Here is a 17,624-nt window from a genome sequence, read left to right on the forward strand (position 1 = left end):
CAAAAATGTAAGGAAAAGATTCATGGAAAAATACTTCTATTCATTTCTTTTTCTCCAAAGCAGAAAAAAAACAACCGTTTGTAGTGGTGGTTGTGAGATGAGCTGGCAGGGCCTCAGAAGTGTATTGATGCCCTGCCACGGATGGACGGAGGGAGGAGCAGAGAGGTGACCTCCTCTCTGATGCTGGCAGGAGGGTTCTGGGGGGGAGGGTTGGGGGGCTCACTTTTCTCTGACGCAGAAATGGGAGTAGCTGACTTCTGGGAAGAATAAGGGGTCTTTAGGCATCAAGATGGGTTGGGGTCTGGACAGAGGTCCACCTTGGGGCAGGGGTGTGGGGAAGCAGCTAGACGTGGGCTCAGAGTGTGGAACATGACTGGGTCGGGGTGATCGGGGTGAGCGTGGGTCCAGAGAAGAGCCCCAAAACACCGAGCGCAGAGCCTACAGTAATGAATGCAGATAATCGGGGTGGAGGCAGAAGGCAGAGAAGGCCATTCGGACACCGCCCTGACGGGGCAGATGCGGGCCGGCCGTGCTCATCTGGAGGCCGGACTCCACATCAGGTGGCAGAACGTGCCTCAGGGGACTCCATCCTTGGTGAGGACAGCACCAAGTCCCTGAACCAGGACAGTGCCCCGGATCTTCTGTCTGCGGGCCAATCTTCATTCTGAAACACTCGCTGAAAAATTCCCCATCCTCAAACCCGGAAAAGGATTTAAGAGCTCAGAGGTGGAAGGGAGTGCTGTGTGTCTTGCTTCCTCTGAATCCTGGGTTCAGCGCACCCCTGGGGAGGCAATGACGGGCTGGACCCCTCCCCGACGGCCAGCTCCCACGGGGTGCCCTCCCATAACCACGTTCTACTATGTCATGGAGCTCTGCGGTGGGTCTCGTGGTCAGATCCCCTTCTGTATGGACCAGACACTCCTGGAGGGTAGGTACCCCACTGCGAGAACTTGCAGGAATCATGTTACCTCTCTGGGCCTCAGTTTCCCCTCATGTGAAACGAGGGAGAGGGCCTTCTGCCATTCTGCACAATTCTGCATATACGTGACACTCCATTCTGTCAAAGAGCTTTACTTGTGGGATGGAAAAGAAAGGAACCTGAGGGTTTGGAGGAGGGGCGAAACTTTCAAACACAGACCATGATTCTAAGGGCCCCTCGGCGGGGCCGGATTTAAAACTCTGGGTGGGTCTGCAGGCTGCCGGCTGCCTGGCCAGTTGGACAGCACAGTGGGGCTCCGGCTGCTCTGCCTGCATTGCCCGGGGCCTGGCAGCTCTCAGAAGCGTGGGACAGGGTGCAGACGAGGGGGAGGGACGGGGATGGCATGTTCCCGCCGGGACAAAGCATAGGGTGGTGGTCTGGGGTAGGATGAGGTGTAAATGCTCTCCCTCGGGGCAGCCTTGGGTGCGAGCCATCTCTGCTGCAGCTGTTCACGGAGTCCATAGTTTGTAGGGGGAGCTGCAAGAGAAACCAGGCTCTGGGTGAACGGGGCGTGGACCGGCCAGAAGAACGTGTTTTCCAGGGCTGCAGTATCCGGGACCGAGGCTGGTTCCGGAGGGAAGAAGGGCTTGCAGGAGTGTTGGCTCAGGGTGGGGCCGGTTCCCCGCGTACTCAGGAGGAACCAGGCGCTGGTACATAGGCCTCGGAAAAGTCAGCCGCTCGACTGGTGGAGGGTGGCCCTGCCGGCTCCTGGGGGACTGTCCTACCCTAGCAGGGAAGGGAGCAGTGCAGGCTTGTGAGAGCGATCCCGAGGAGAAACCCTTGCAAAAGTAATGAGGAGTGACAAGCCACTCACCATAAGACGCAGGTCCCTTTGCATTGAAGGGTAGGGAGTACAAAAAGTTGCATGCAAAGAAGGACGGTAGCTTGAAATGTAAATCAGATCAAGGCACTCTCTTACAAAAATCCCTTCAAAGTCCTGTTGCTCCTGGAAGGACAAAATCCACACTCCTCGTGGTGGCCTATGAGCCCCGAAGTGGTCTTCCTGCTGTGGAGCATCTTCACTTGCTATTTCCTCCCCTGGAATTCTCCCCCCACTCCCCAATTCCTATATGGCTCCCTCCTTCTCAACTCAACTCTCTCTTCCAGAAAGACCATCCCTCATCGTTCCACCCAAAGGAGATTCACAAATACCTGCCTCACTTTGTGTTCCTTACCTGGCATCTTCACTTCGTGGCACATATATGGTGGTCCAGAATGATCTTACTCACCAGATCTTATCCATTAATAGTGTCTTATCTGGGACCCACTGGAATGACAACTCTCCCAAGGGCAGGAATTCCTCCCCGTTTGTCACTCCTGTGTCCCCCAGGTGCTACGTTAGTGCGGGGCCCCGGGGCACCAGTCGTCACTGTTTATGCAAAGATGATGGATCTGAGGGCAGTGATGCTGTCCCTGGCATCCGTGCTCCCAGTAAACCCAGACTGGCATGGCGGACAGGTGAGGGCTTCACCACACAGCCCACGTCACCTCCGTGGCAAGCAGCAGCCCTGCGGGTCAGAAGGATTCTCCCCCCTTCCGGGTCACACTAATGCTCTCTGTGTGAGTCTTTCAGCATCCACAGCCCTAGGGCAGCTGTGGACGCCTCACTGCCCAGCACAGGGCGAAATCCCGAATTATATGAATACCGAGAAGGGGGAAGTCGGACTTCTCTGGGAGCCACAGCATCTTATGTCCACTCCAGGTGCGATGCGCGGGCAGGTCGGGGTTGTAATTGTGCCGGTTGTAATGGTCATCGTAGGTGCTGATCAGATGGCGGTGGGAGGGCTCCTGGTGGTGCGTGATCAGGTGTTTGTACGGGAGCCCCTGGAGGGACAGACACAGTGGGCGTGTTAACCGATCGGAGCAAGGCATCCACAGGGCGGCGGACGGAGGGAGAAGCTGCCGCCTCGGAGGTGTGTGAAGCTGAGTGTTGTTGCCTGAGCCCCCGGGGCCACCACCTGGGAGACACAGTTGTCTGGCCCACCAGGACGCAGCTCACCGTCACACACACATCCCAGCTTCGCGGCAGTCAGTTCTCCGTCTGGGGGCGCCCAACGCATGCCAAGTCAATTCATCCCTAGAATGGGCTATGGGGACACATTAAAATGAAAGGCAGGACACCCAGCTGAATAGGAAGAGCCAGAACCATCTCACTGCTGCCCTTGTGATCTGAAATTACACCCTCTGATGTGTCTCCAAGCTCCTCCACCCAAGTGCCTATTGCCATGGCCAGTGAAAGGCATTGAATACTGAGCATGACATATACACCTTGTATTTCAATCAGTTACTATGGGAAGAGTCAGAGAACGCTCCATAAATTGCCTTCTCCTGCAAAGGATTTATGGTTCCCTTGGCTGGAAACCCGAGGAGTGATTTCTTTAGTGGGAGTTATTTACAAGGAGAAGAAAGCCGTGTCCTCCTTACTCTGGGACGTTTGCCTGCATCAGTGCCTTTCCGAAGAAAATCCTCTTGGCCCTGGAAGGGAATCTTGGAGGACTGGGCTGATTTACAGGGGAGGATAATGTGGATTTCCATGCCTGTCCTCATGTCTGGAGCAGACAGGGAGGTCTGTGTCTGCTCTGGTCTGGAAATGCCAGGTGCACATAATATTTCAAGTGGTGGTTCCATAAATAAGCCAGATCACAATGCCAAAGGGAGACGAAGGGGACAGGCACAGACATTAGGCAGGGGTTCCCAAGATCCGCATCACCAGGTGCCGGGAGTACAGGTCCAATGCCAGGGAAAGCAAGTTGGAGGGGTTCCCATGAACCCAGGGAAGTGCTGAGAAGGCATCACAGCAGGGAAAAGGAGAAAGGGATTTTCTTGCTATTCTTCTTGGCTTGGGGCATGGCCCTGCTGTCTTGATGATGAACCTGAGATTTTTGTTTTGATCAGGTATGATCAGGTGACAGATAGAGAGACAGCTGCCTTGGAAAAAAATGATTTAGAAAGTTTATTACTGGGGCACCTGGGTGGCTCAGTCGTTAAGCGTCTGCCTTCGGCTCAGGTCACGATCCTAGGGTCCTGGGATCGAGCCCCACATCGGGGTCCCTGCTCCACGGGAAGCCTGCTTCTCCCTCTCCCACTCCCCCTGCTTCTGTTCCCTCTCTCCCTGTGTCTCTCTCTGTCAAATAAATAAATAAAATCTTTAAAAAAAAGAAAAGAAAGTCTATTACTTTCAATTCCTGAGAGGAGGGGGCACCACACGGGACCACATAGGGAAGCACCAGTGTCGAAGAAGGAGCAGGAGAGAGAGAGAGCATGGCCCAGGACCTCTATGTGTTTTCCAAGGGAAGGAACAAGGTGAGGCAGGGTAAGCAAGTTTGAGAAGTTTAGGATTGCAGAGTTAGATTTCAGCTAAAGAGATGCTTCCGGTTATTGGTGCCTGGCCCTGGAGTGATTTAAGGCAAAGGGATATTGGCTTGGCATGTGAACGTTACATAAAAGAGGTGGTTGGGGTGTGGGCTCTGGATTGGTTGGTTTGTATCCCAAAGGCGCGCTTCCAGGCAAGCTGTTTGCTGTCTGTAGGAACTAGCCAGCCTTGGGAGGGCAGTCTGTCCAGGATTAGCACGGCCCCTAAGATGTCAAACCATCTAAAATTCAGAACACAAAAAATGCGATGAATATACCTGCCTAGTGGAAAAGCACAGGAAGGGGGTCCTCTCTGGGTGATGCTAACCCCATCGATCCATAGTCAATTGAAAGAGCAGATATGCATTTGTCTAAGAAGGAGGAAGTGTGAAGGGATGGGAGCTGGCTGTCCTAGGAGGAAGAGCAGGATGAAGTACCCGAAAGAGCTGATGGGTTGAAGCTGCTGTGTGGGGCAGTGCTATGTCCAGGGTCCCCGCACACAAGCAGGAGTTTTGAACAGAGTCCTTGGAAATGGATATCTGATTGCTTGGTTCTATTTTGTGTATATGTTGGCAGGGGACTTCTTAATTTTAACCAGATTACATAAGGATTTATTTATTTACTATTTGAGAGAGAGAGAGGAAGAGAGCGGGGGGAGGGGCAGAGGGAGAGGAAGAGAGAGAATCCCCAAGCAGACTCCCAGCCCAGTGCAGAGCCCAACTCCGGGCTCGATCTCATGACCTCGAGATCATGACCTGAGCAAAAAATCAAGAATCAGACGCTTAAGTGGGTGAACCACCCAGAGGCCCCTTAACCAGATTCTGTGTGTGTGTGTGTGGTTATCTCTTCATCAGGGTTTGTAATGAGTCCAAAAGACTTTAAGAAGGGCATGAATGTGTATTTAGAACTAGGCTAAGTACCTCATATATATTGATGATTGGGGACCAGGAGCCCCAGATCATGGGCTCTTATTTTGACTTCCTTCTGTGAGCATGCTTTTGGGTCTTCAGGGCTCACTCATGGTAACGATTGGCATCCCCAGGGCGTCAGCATGGTCTGTGGATGCTGGCGTACTCCAGGGATATCCGTGCAATCCAGGGATGCCCACACAGAGCTGAAAATGTGGTGCTGTTTATACAGAGATGACTCCAGAATGCAGAAGACAGAGTCCACTCCAGCAGATAATGAAGAGGGATGTGAGGATACTTGCTTGAGTATCCTAAGCCACCGGCTTAGTCTCTTACCAACCAGCTACACAGTTTTGGACAAGACATTCACCACACCCGGGGCGCCTTTTATCTGCAAATGAGGGTGCTGAGCTGAACAATCTCTTGGAACCCTTCCAGCTCCAAAATGCTCCCATCCTGACACTGCCCACCCCTCACTCTGTGCCCCCACCCTGAGTTTAGGCAGGTATGGGGTTGGGGGGTGCGGGTGGGGGGACATGTCCTGAGGTCACAGTGCCCTGCTTCCTGCTCCGGGGACCTGCGACACAAGGGCACGCACTCAATGAGTGAGAGAGGGCCGAATGGTCCCTGACTTTTTATACAAAAGAACAGGAAGCTGGGGCATAGAAGATACAAAATACTGTCATCCAAGCATCACCGCTACTCGCTTTTGGAGGACCTTATGTGATTTCTATGTTCCCCTTAACTCGGTATTTACCTTGCTTGTTTATTTCCCACACCCTTTGCCTACATCCTGTTGGGAGAACCTGGAGGAACTGGAAAATGATCCAGGACAGTGCTGGGATACAGGGTGGGGGGGGGAATGCTACCAGTTTGAGATTTGGCAGATTGTAAATAAAGGTGGATGCCATCCGCAGCCCCTGGGTTGGGGAGGGTGCTCACAAGACTACTACTGTGTCCCCTAGGGGGAACTGAGCTTAGAAGAAGCTGGCAGGTGGTGGCTCCTGAGCACTGGGGTGAGCCCAGGCCTGAGTGTGGGGCCCCCACTCCCTCGTACCTCAATTCTCTTCTTGCCATACCACCTGGAGATCTGGTCTGGTCTGTGGCCTGGGAAGGGGACGTACTCTTTTCTGTAAATGCACTGAGGTGTTTCCTCCGGGGCTTTGGTGAACTGAAAGAGACGAAATGGTCAGGATAACTTCTGTGATGCAGCTTCTCCCACTTCTGCAGCATCCCTTTCCCTCCTGGGCTAGGGAAAGCTGGGCAGAGAAAGGGTAAACACGGAGCCCAGGGCATCCTCACAATGCAAGCTTAATTTTGCCCCCTCCCTTCCAAAGCTCAGAAAGGACTGCGCTCAGGCACTTGGCATCCCACGCCTCAGGAAAGCTCTTACTTTCCTGGTCACCTGACCACTTCTCACCTTCTGTACCTGTTCCCTTTGTGTTCTCTCTCCCTGCTCCCCCCTCCTGTTTGCCTCCCTCCTCTCTTTTTTTTTCTTTATTTTCCTCACCTCTTCCCAGTTCCACTCTTCCCCCCACCCCCCGCCCCATTATATTATGTTTCCTGGTTCCCTTTTTTTTTTAATTTATTGTGGTAAAATAGAACAAAATTTACCATTTTAACCATTTTTACATACACAGTTCAGTAGCATTAAGTACACTTATATGGTTATGCAACCATCATCATCACCTGGCTCCAGAACTTCTTCATCTTCTCAAACTAAAACTCAGCCCATTAAATGGCTCCCGCCCTTTGCCCGTGGCACCCACCATTCTGTTCTCTGTCTCTATGAATTTGACTACTCAAGGTACTTCATACAAGTGGAATCATACAGTATTTGTCTTTCCACGCCTGGCTTATTTCACTTAACATGATGTTTTTGAGGTTTATCTACAGTGTAGCATGTGTAAGAATTTTCTTCCTTTTAAAGGCTGAGTAATATTTTATTGTAGGCATACCCTACATTTTGCTTATCCATTCTACCTTTTGGCTACTGTGAATAATGCTGCTACAAACACAGATGTATGAAGATCTCTCTTCAAAATCCTGCTTTCAGTTCTTTTGGGTGTAAACCCAGAAACGGAATTGCTGGGTCATATGGTCATTCTATGTTTAATGTTTTTCTTTTTAAGATTTATTTATTTATTTATTTGACAGAGAGATAGAGCCAGAGAGCACAAGCGGAGGGAATGACAGAAGGAGAGGGAGAAGGAGGCTCCCCACTGAGCAGGGAGCCCAATGCGGGGCTCGATCCCAGGACCCTGAGATCATGACCTGAGCCGAGGGCAGATGCGTAACCATCTGAGCCACCCAGGCGCCCCTATGTTTAATGTTTTTAACAACTGCCATACTGTCTACCACAGCAGCTGCCCCATTTACATTCCCACTAATCATGCACAAGTGTTCCAATTTCTCCACATCCTCACCAACACCTGCTACTTTCTTTTTTTTTTTTTTTAAAGATTTTATTTATTTATTTGAGAGAGAGAGAATGAGAGAGAGCACATGAGAGGGTGGAGGGTCAGAGGGAGAAACAGACTCCCTGCCGAGCAGGGAGCCCGATGCGGGACTCGATCCAGGGACTCCAGGATCATGACCTGAGCCGAAGGCAGTCGCTTAACCAACTGAGCCACCCAGGCGCCCCATCTGCTGCTTTCTTTTTCTTTCTTTCTTTTTTTTTTTTTATCATAGCCATCCTAATGGGTGTGAAGTGGTATCTTACAGTTTTGATTTGCTTTTCCCTAATGACTAGTGATGTTGGGCATCTTTTCATGTGCTTATTGGCCATTTGCATAACTTGGAGGAATATCTGTTCAGGTTTTTCCCCATTTTTAATTGTTTGTGTTTTTGTTGTTGAGTTGTAGGAGTTCTTTATATATTTTGGATATTAATCCTTTATCATATATAATATTGGCAAACATTTTATCCCCTTCCATGAATTATCTTTTCACTCTGTTGATAGTGTTCTTTGATGAATAAAAATCTTCAATTTTGATGAAAGTCCAATTTACCTATTTCTTTCTCTTTTGTTATCTATAATTTTGGTGTCCTATACAAAAAATCACTACCAAATTCAACGTCATGAAGTTTTCTCTTATGTTTTCTTCTAAGAGTTTTACAGTTTTAGGTCTTACATCTAGGTGTTGATCCATTTTGAATTAATTTTTGTATGTAGTGTAAGGTAAGGGTCCAACTTCATTCTTTCACGTTTGGATATGCAGTTTTCCCAGCACCATTTGTTGAAAAGACTGTCCTTTCACCATTGAATGATCTTGCCAGCCCTGTTTAAATCATTTGACCAGATATGTAAGGACTTACTTCTGAGCTCTTTATTTTGTTCCATTTGTTATATGCCTGCCTTTATGCCAGTATCCCAATATTTGGTTACTATAGCTTTATAGTAATTTTTGAAATCAGAGAATGTGAATCCTCCAACTTTGTACTTCTTTTCTTTTCAAGATTGTTTTGGCTATTCAGTTTCTTGAGATTCCAAATGAATTTTAAGGTGGATTTTTTAATTTCTGCAAAAAAAAAAAAATCATAAGGATTGCACTGATTTCCCATTTGGAAACTGGAAATCGATTTTGGGGATTGCCAGTTTTGGGTAGTATGACATCTTAATGATATTGTGTCTTCCAATCCATGAACATAGGACATCTTTCCATCTATTGACATTGTGTTTTATTTCTTTTGACAATATTTCGTAGTTTTCATTATATAAGTCTTTTGCTTCTGTGGTTAAGTTTATTCCTAAGTATTTTAATCTTTTTGGTGCTATTATAAATAGAATTGTTTTTTTTTTCGTCCCCCTTTTAGATAGTTCATTGTCAGTGTATAGAAATGCAACCGATTTTTGCATGTTGATTTTTGTATCTTGCTACTTTGCCAAATTAATTTATCAGTTTTGACAGTTTTTTTCTGGGTTTTTTGGGTTTTTTTTGTTTGTTTGTGTATGTGTGGTCTCTAAGGTTTGGTACATATAAGATCCTGTCATCTGCAAACAGAGATAATTTTACTTCTTCCCTTCCAATTTCTATGTTTTTTATTTCTTTTTCTTGCCTAATTGCTCTGGCTAGAACTTTTAATACTATGTTGAATAGAACTGGCAAAGCAGACATTCTTGTCTTATTCCTGATCTTAGAAGAAAAGATTTTTAGTCTTTTACCATTGAGTATGACGTTAGCTGTGGCTTTTCATATATGGCCTTTGTTATGTTATGGTAGTCAAATGCTAAGTAGAATTCACCAGTAAAGCCATCTAGTTATGGACTTGTATTTTGGAGATGTTTTTGTTTCTTACTTGTTATAGATCTATTCAGATTTTCTATTTCTTCATGACCCTTTCTTCAATATATACTGTCCTTCTTTGGCTCTTATACCAATTTTTGACTTAAGGTCTATTTTTTTAATGATATTGGTATAGCCAACCCACTCTCTTTTGGTTGCTATTTGGATGGATAACTTTTTCTGTCCTTTCCCTTTCAACCTATGCATGCCCTTAGATCTAAAGACAGTCTCATAGATGGCATATAGTTGCAGCCTAGGTTTTGAGTCCCCCCCCACCATTTTGCCAATCTATGTCTTTTGATTGAAAAGTTAATCTATTTACATTTAAAGTAATTACTGTCAGGGGAGGACTTACTTTTGCCATTTTTTAATTTGTTTTCTTCAGCATTTTTTTTGTCCCTCATTTCCTCCATTACTACCTTTGTTTGTGTTCAGTTGGTTATTTTCAATGACACATTTTTATTTCCTTCTCATTTCCTTTCATATATATTCTAGAGATATTTTCTTTGTAGTTATCATGGGGATTGCACATAACATCCTAAAGTTATAACAATCTTTTTAGCAACCTATTTTAAATGGACACCAACTTGACTTAGCTCATATATAAAAACTCTGCTTTGTTACAGCCCTGCCATCTCCCATTTTATGGTACTGATGTCATAAACTGCATCTTGATATATTTTGTACCCATTAACACAGATTTATAATTATCTTTATGCATTTGTTTTTTAAATCCTATAAAAATAGTGGAGTTACAAACCAAAATTACAATAATCGTGGTTTTTATATTTGTCCATGTGTTTACCTTTACCAGAGGTCTTTATTTCATATGGCTTTTGGTTACTGTCTAGCATTGCTCCATTTCTTGTAGGGCAGACCTAGTGGTAATGAACTCCTTCAGTTTTGGTTTATCTGGGGGTGCTTTAGTTCCTCCTTCATTTTTGAAGGGTGGTTTTGCTAGCTATAGTATTCTCAGTGGATAAATGTTATGGGGTTTTTTTTGTCTTGTTTTGTTTTTTAGCACTTTAAATATATCACCCCACCCCCTTTTGGCCTGCAAGGTTTCTGTTGAGAAATCTACTGATATTCTTATAAAGGCTGCTTTGTACATGATGTGTCATTTTGATTTTGCTGCTTTCAAATTCGTTTGTATTTGACTTTCAACAGGTTGAGTATAATATGTCTTTGTGGGAGTCTCTTTGGATTTTTCCTACTGGAGTTCACAGAGATTCTTGGATTTGTAAACACATGTCTTGTCTTCAAATTTAGGAAGTTTTCAGTCATTATTTCTTCAAATATTCTTTCTGCCCCTTTCTTTTTTCTCCCATAATGTGTATACTGGTCTTCATGATGGTGACCCGTAAGTCCTTAGACTCTGTTCTCATTTTTTTATTCCTTTTTTTGTCTCCTCAGACTCAAGAATTTCAAATGATCTCTCTTCAAGTTCTCTTATTCTTTCTTCTGCCTATTCAAGTCCACTGTCAAACACCTCTAGTGAATTTTTTTCAATGTAGTTATTGTATTTTTCAGCTCCATAATTTCTGTTTGATTTCTTTTTATAATTTCTATTTTTTATTGATATTCTCATTTTGTTCATATATTATTTTCCTGATTTCCTTTAGTTCTTTGTTCATGTTTTCTTTTAGCTCTTTATGCATATTCAAGGTAGTTGTTTTAAGGTTTCTGTCCAGTCCATTTAAGGGAAGATCTCCACTAACTAACAGGACATGTTCCAGGGTGAATGAAGTCTTAAGTTCTCAGGAGTTTTCTGAGCATGCATCTTGCCTGAACCCGTGTGTGTGTGTGTGTGTGTGTGTGTGGTGTGCTTTTTTAGTTAGTCTATATACACAGCTACTTTAAAATGCTTTAATTTCCCCAAGAGTGTCTCCCCTGCTTCTTCTCAAGGCCTTTTATGTTCTGTTGCATTTCTCCACCTGCAATCTCCGGCCTCAGACTTTCACAGGTCTGTAGTCCCCTAGCAGCTTTCATCAGCTATAACCACCCCTGCTTTCAACTGCTTTTCTTAGCCTGAAACATGAACTAAGACACTTTTCCTTATCTGAGGTCTGAGTTAAGCAAAGCAGAGGGGCCAATCCCTCAAGCGGCCTCCAGACAGATTAAAATGTTGCTCCACTCTCTCTGGGTGCAAGGGAAGGAACCGGGAGCTGAGCCACTGCTTCTCTTACACTACGCCATGCTGTTCTAAGGAGAAGATGTGAAAAGAGCAAGTAAAAATACCATGGAATTTACTACCATTTTGAATGTGACTTTCTCTAAATTGGGCATTTGTTTGGTTGCTGTGGACCTTTGACTGCTTTTCAGAACTCTTTTATACTTATTTTAGCTAGGCTATAGTTGTTTCTTAAGGATTTCTGTGGGAAAGTAAGGAGCTGGAGCTTCTTAGTCTGTCATATTTTTCATATCACTCCAACTCTGCTCTCTTCATGCGACCTCTTCTAGGCGTAGGACCAGCCCATATTATCCGTGGGTGCTATCTCGCCCACAGGAGCCTGGAGGGATTGCTCAGCCAGTTCTTCCTGCCCTTGGACCTTCTCTTACACACACCTGCTCCCCAAATAAGGCCAAGTCCAATGAGAACTAACAATGGCCACAGGCCACATCTAGCCGGAGGGGTGGTGAATGCAAATGTTCTCCCCCAAAACAGCCTTTTCCAGTTCTCAGAAGTCACCACCACCCTTCCCCACCAAAATTACCAATTGTGTATCGTCCTCTTGCCCATTTCCCAAGAAGACATGAGGATATCTCCATGTCTCCGCAGAAATGTAAGTGACTCAGTCTTGATTGCCACCACAAATAAAGATATTCAATTTCAAGTAGGCCAATTCAGGCAAAGTATTTTTGTGTTGGCCTTTAAAGTACATGGGGACACCAAGAGCCCATCTGTTCTGTTTTGAAAGTAAAAACTGAAATTCACAGGCAGCGCAAGGTTGTGGAACAGGAATGCCGGGAGTGACAAGACTGCCTTGGCAAGTACCCCACTCTGGGAAGGGCCAGGCCAGGGACAGCAGACGCTCTGCAAATCAAGGTGCAGAGCAATTAGGGACGGGAACACCAGATGCCTGGAAACACTCCACTGAAAATAATGCTGAGGCACAGCTATGTTGACACCTCTGCTATGGCATTTTCAAGATATAATGGTGACCTTGATGATGGCTTGCATGTAACTCCCCTGTGAAGAGCACAGACACCCTAATGTCACATTCTTAAGATGTAACCATCTGTGACCCTTAATTTGGAAATAGTAATGACCCCATTCTTATCTCTGCCTGCCAGGCCACTGCAAGCCCTCTGTCCACTTTCTCCCACTCCTTACCTTCATCCTCTCTTCCACCCAGTTTCCAGTGAGCACTCGGGTTGAATACTTGGTCTCGACCTTCCAGCTTGGGGTAGAGAAGGACTGTGGACTTACTGCAGTCAAAAACTGCATGGTAAGTGTTTGCCCTGAGTCTTTCGACTTGCCACAGTTTCAGGTTTCAGGAGCGGGGAGATGTTACGCAGTTGCTGAGTTTAGGGTGTCTTTTTCATCTTCCCAGATGCCCTTCTGAGTGGGTATAGATGATGACACTCTGTCAATTTCACAAAACAAATGGGCCCGAGAGTCTACTTTCAGCCTCCAAGGAGAGGTGACCCGATCTTGGATTCCCTACTGTTGACTGTCTCCATGGTGATAGGCTGTGCCTACAAATACTCTCCTTAAGGGGGAAGCTGATTCTTCAGGAGAAAAACCGGCCCCATAGAAGCAAATCGAACCAACAATAACCACCACAAATGAAGGCCCAGAAGGACCTCGTTTTCGTGTTGTCACCCTGTGAGAGGCATCATCCTTGGGGTACTTTTATAAGGATGAGTTGAGATTATCACATTCTATTACTAATTCTATTACTCTAGTGCTGATGTGCTAGGCCCATGCGGAGACATTTGCATGTAGTCACTCATCTAATTCTCATAGCAGCCCTATGAAGCAGATGCCACTTTATACCTATTTTACAGATGAGAGCAGTGAAGCAAGGAGAGATTAAGTAGCTGTTTAAAGTCACCCATGTGGGAGAGTTGGGATCTGAATCCACTCTGATTCAGGCCTAGACCCCTGGGCTCCACTCAGTGCTCGTCTGCCCCTTTGCCCAAGGGGCTTCCACAAAGAATCCTATCTTTGTGCTCAAACTGATACCATGTGGTTCATTCGGTTAGTCTTCATTCACCTCACAATCATTTTATTGAACACATGCTACATCTTGGGCACTGAGCTGTGTGTGTAATGCATCAGTGACTAGACCAGGGTCCCATCCCCACAGAGGGACCCCTCTGAGGTCCAATGGGAGAAAAGCCATTATTTTGTTTATTCACTAAGCAAAAAAAAATTAGGAACAACCTATCTATTGAGGGAGGGCTGGTTCAATAAATTATGGTACATCTATATAATGAAATACTCTGTAGTTGTTACAAAATGCTAACAGAGAAAGGTGTCTCTGATATGGTTGAATTAAAGAAGCAGAACGCTGTAGTCTCACTTGCCACAAATGAAGACATCCAATTTCAAGTAGGCAATTCAGAGAATGTATTTTCCCAACAGTCTTTAAACAAAAGTAGAGGAACTCCAAGAAACCATTTGTTCCCTCTTGAAACCAACCATGTGGTGGGGAAAGGACATGAAGACACACCGCAGAGCATGGCAAACCTCTATTTGGCAGGGACAGTGGTCTGGGCAGGCTAGAGCCAGGAAGGGGGCGATGCCCTTCCAATCCAAGTACAGGGGAGTCATGTGTTCTGTATAATTCCATTTTTAAAAACTTTTAATTATAAAATGTAACACAATATGAACAGGTACATTAAAAATAAATGTACATGGGGCACCTGGGTGGCTCAGTCGTTAAGCGTCTGCCTTCAGCTCAGGTCATGGTCCCAGGGTCCTGGGATCGAGCCCCACATTGGGCTCCCTGCTCGGCGGGGAGCCTGCTTCTCCCTCTCCCACTCCCGCTGCTTGTGTTCCCTCTCTTGCTGTATCTCTCTCTGTCAAATAAATAAAATCTTAAAAAAAAAAAATAAAAAAATAAATGTACAGATAAATGAATTACAGTAGAGCAAAACCCCACACCTCCTCCTTTCCAACCTGACTTCCGTAGCTGTCACTTCCTTGCTTTTTTTTTTTTTATGCTGAGCACCAAAGGATGCCTTCGTATACACTAATGTTGCCTGTTTGTGGAGTTGGTATAAATGGAACTGTATAGCATGTATTCATTTGAATCTGGTTTCTTTTCCTCAATACAGTTAATATTTTTTTTAAGATTTTATTTATTTATTTGAGAAAGAGAGACAGAGCATGAGTGGGGGGAGGAGGCAGAGGGAGAGGGAGAAGCAGACTCCCCCCGGCGAGCAGGGAGCATGATGTGGGACTCGATCCCAGGACCATGGGATCATGACCTGAGCCGAAGGCAGATGCTTAACTGACTGAGCCACCCAGGTGTCCCTACAGATAATATTTTTAAGATTCACTCATGTTGCCTGTAGCTGTGGTTCTTTGACTTTTTTGTACATGTCTCCTGGAACCCAGATACAGCCATTTCTCTAGGGTCGTGGTTCTCAAATTTCTAGTTTCTTAAAAATTATTTAGGACCCAAAGGGGTCCTAAATTTTTTATTTATTTATTTTTTTTTTTTCAGATTTTTTTTTATTATGTTATGTTAGTCACCATACATTATATCATTAGTTTTTGATGTAGTGCTCCATGATTCGTTGTTTGCATATTACACCCAGTGCTCCATGCAGTATGTGCCCTCTTTAATACACTTCACCGGGCTAACCCATCCCCCCAACCCCTCCCCTCTAAAACCCTCAGTTTGATTCCTGGAGTCCATAGTCTCTCATGGTTCTTTTCCCCCTCTGATTCCCCCCTTTCATTTTTCCCTTCCTTCTCCTAATGTCCTCCATACTATTCCTTATGTTCCATAAATAAGTGAAACCGTATAATTGACTTTCTCTGTTTGACTTATTTCACTTAGCATAATCTCCTCCAGTTCCATCCATATTGACGCAAAAGTTGGGTATTCATCCTTTCTGATGGCTGAGGAATATTCCATTGTATATATGGACCACATCTTCTTTATCCATTCGTCTGTTGAAGGGCATCTCAGCTCCTTCCATGGGTTTGGCTATTGTGGACATTGCTGCTATGAACATTGGGGTCCATGTGGCCCTTCTTTTCACTACATCTGTATCTTTGGGGTAAATGCCCAGTAGTGCAATTGCTGGGTCATAGGGTAGCTCTATTTTTAATTTTTTGAGGCACCTCCACACTGTTTTCCAAAGTGGCTGTACCAACTTGCATTCCCACCAACAGTGTAAGAGGGTTCCCCTTTCTCCACAACCTCTCCAACATTTGTTGTTTCTTTCCGCATCCATTTTTGCCATTCTAACTGGTGTAAGGTGGTATCTCAATAGGCTTTTTAAAATATGAATTGTACTGGGCTCTGGAGCCAGGTCATAGCAGCTCATGAGAGCCAACGGTGCCCATCTCTTCCCAATATTACATTCTGTAAAATCACATTGGTAGCTCAAAATCATTCATGGTGAGGATATTTATACCACAAAATGGGCAAGCCCAATAGATTAATATAAATATATTATGATTTGTTGATTTCAAAAAAATTCCATGTGTTGTGATATATTGTTCTGTGTAAAGGAGAAAATCTAATTTTGTATAGATTTGTGGTTAGAAGAGAGAGAAATATTTTAATAGGCTTTGCCGCTAATTGTTGATATTCTTTGTGCTACAGCAAAACTCAGTGAGTGGTAATTTCTTAAAGGTTAGTTACAATGTGGAATCTGAAACTATTCAGTCACCTCTCTGAGCTCTGTTACATTAAAATCCACTGGTTGAGCTTGCGCTTTGAGTAGATCTTTCAATTATTTGTGATTTTGTAACATCATGGTGATCATTTGAAATACATGGGTATACTAAGCCTTACAAATCTTCCAAATGTTGGCATATTATATGATATTTTAAAAATTGCATCTGCTAATACCACTAGTGATTTGCATTAGCAAGTTGACCAGCTCACAGTGATGGATACAAGTTTTCCAAAATTCTAGTTTTAGTTTGAAAGCTCAAAACTCTGTCATTGGCAACAACTAATGTCCAGTGTTCCCTGAAGTGTCAGACTTACTTCATTCATTTTTAAGAAAATATCTGCCAGATGATCCAATTTGAATAACCACGTTTTTCTACCCATCATGTCTTCAAGTAAAAATGGTATTTAATTAAAAAAAAAAAGCCTACCTACTTCTGCTTACAACTTCAGTACTGTTTTTCAAGAGAATGTCATTTTTGGGTATGCAACAGCAGAATTTTACTCACACCTACCTTTTCTTTCATCACACAGCACAAAGGTCAAGATTTAATAAAATTAATAATTTTTACTTCTTTGTCAAGGATAACCTTAAGTGAAACTAGCATCATCGTTGTCATCATCATCATCATCATCATTATTATTATTAATTATTCTACCGCAAGTGTGTGGTGGTGGAGAATACGGCTTTAGCCCCACGGGTGCCCCTGCCTTGATTCATGCATGGGCACCAGCTGCTTTACCCACCCGCTGCTTCTCCACTATCAGAACCAACGTTGACACGGTGAAAAGGGACAAATAACCTCTTAGTATTATTAAGAAAATAGTTTTGCCCTTGCAGGTCCCCCGAAGGAAGCTTGAGGATCTCCAGGGATCTTGCTTTGGAAACCTCTGCTTTAAGATATATAGCCATATAGCAGTGGAATTGCCGGTAATAAGGTATGTGTGTCTTCAACTTTGCTAGATGACGCCAAACTGTTGTCCAATATGTCAATTTATATTCTCCCCATCAGTATGTATGTTTGTTTCCATCACTCCACACCTCTAGAGCTTTTTGATTATCCTGTCTGTTAAGCAATAGCTCCCCATTTCTACTTCCCCCAGGCCCTGGTAATCCCTGTTCTACTTTCCAGCTCTATGAATTTTCCTGTTCCAGGTACCTCATATAAGTGAAAGCATACAGGGTTTTTGTTTGGTTTGGTTTGGTTTGGTTTGGTTTGGTTTGGTTTGGTTTGGT

General features: G+C 44.8%; 1 protein-coding gene across 1 annotated transcript; it reads right to left on the reverse strand.

Moving 5' to 3' along the window:
• Window positions 1-365: 365 nt before the first annotated feature.
• Window positions 366-13,139, reverse strand: CUNH1orf158 (chromosome unknown C1orf158 homolog). The gene is made up of 4 exons (XM_035019752.1): window positions 12,859-13,139; window positions 6,296-6,409; window positions 2,626-2,803; window positions 366-1,456 (listed from the first exon to the last, which is right to left on the reverse strand). Exons 1-4 carry the CDS (start codon window positions 12,970-12,972, stop codon window positions 1,275-1,277), a joined length of 588 nt encoding a protein of 195 aa, XP_034875643.1. The 5' UTR covers window positions 12,973-13,139; the 3' UTR covers window positions 366-1,274.
• Between the last annotated feature and the right edge of the window lie 4,485 nt (window positions 13,140-17,624).

The sequence above is a fragment of the Mirounga leonina genome, unplaced genomic scaffold (genome assembly GCF_011800145.1).
Source record: "Mirounga leonina isolate KUSES-001 unplaced genomic scaffold, KU_Mleo_1.0 Mir_173, whole genome shotgun sequence".
NCBI lineage: Eukaryota > Metazoa > Chordata > Mammalia > Carnivora > Phocidae > Mirounga > Mirounga leonina.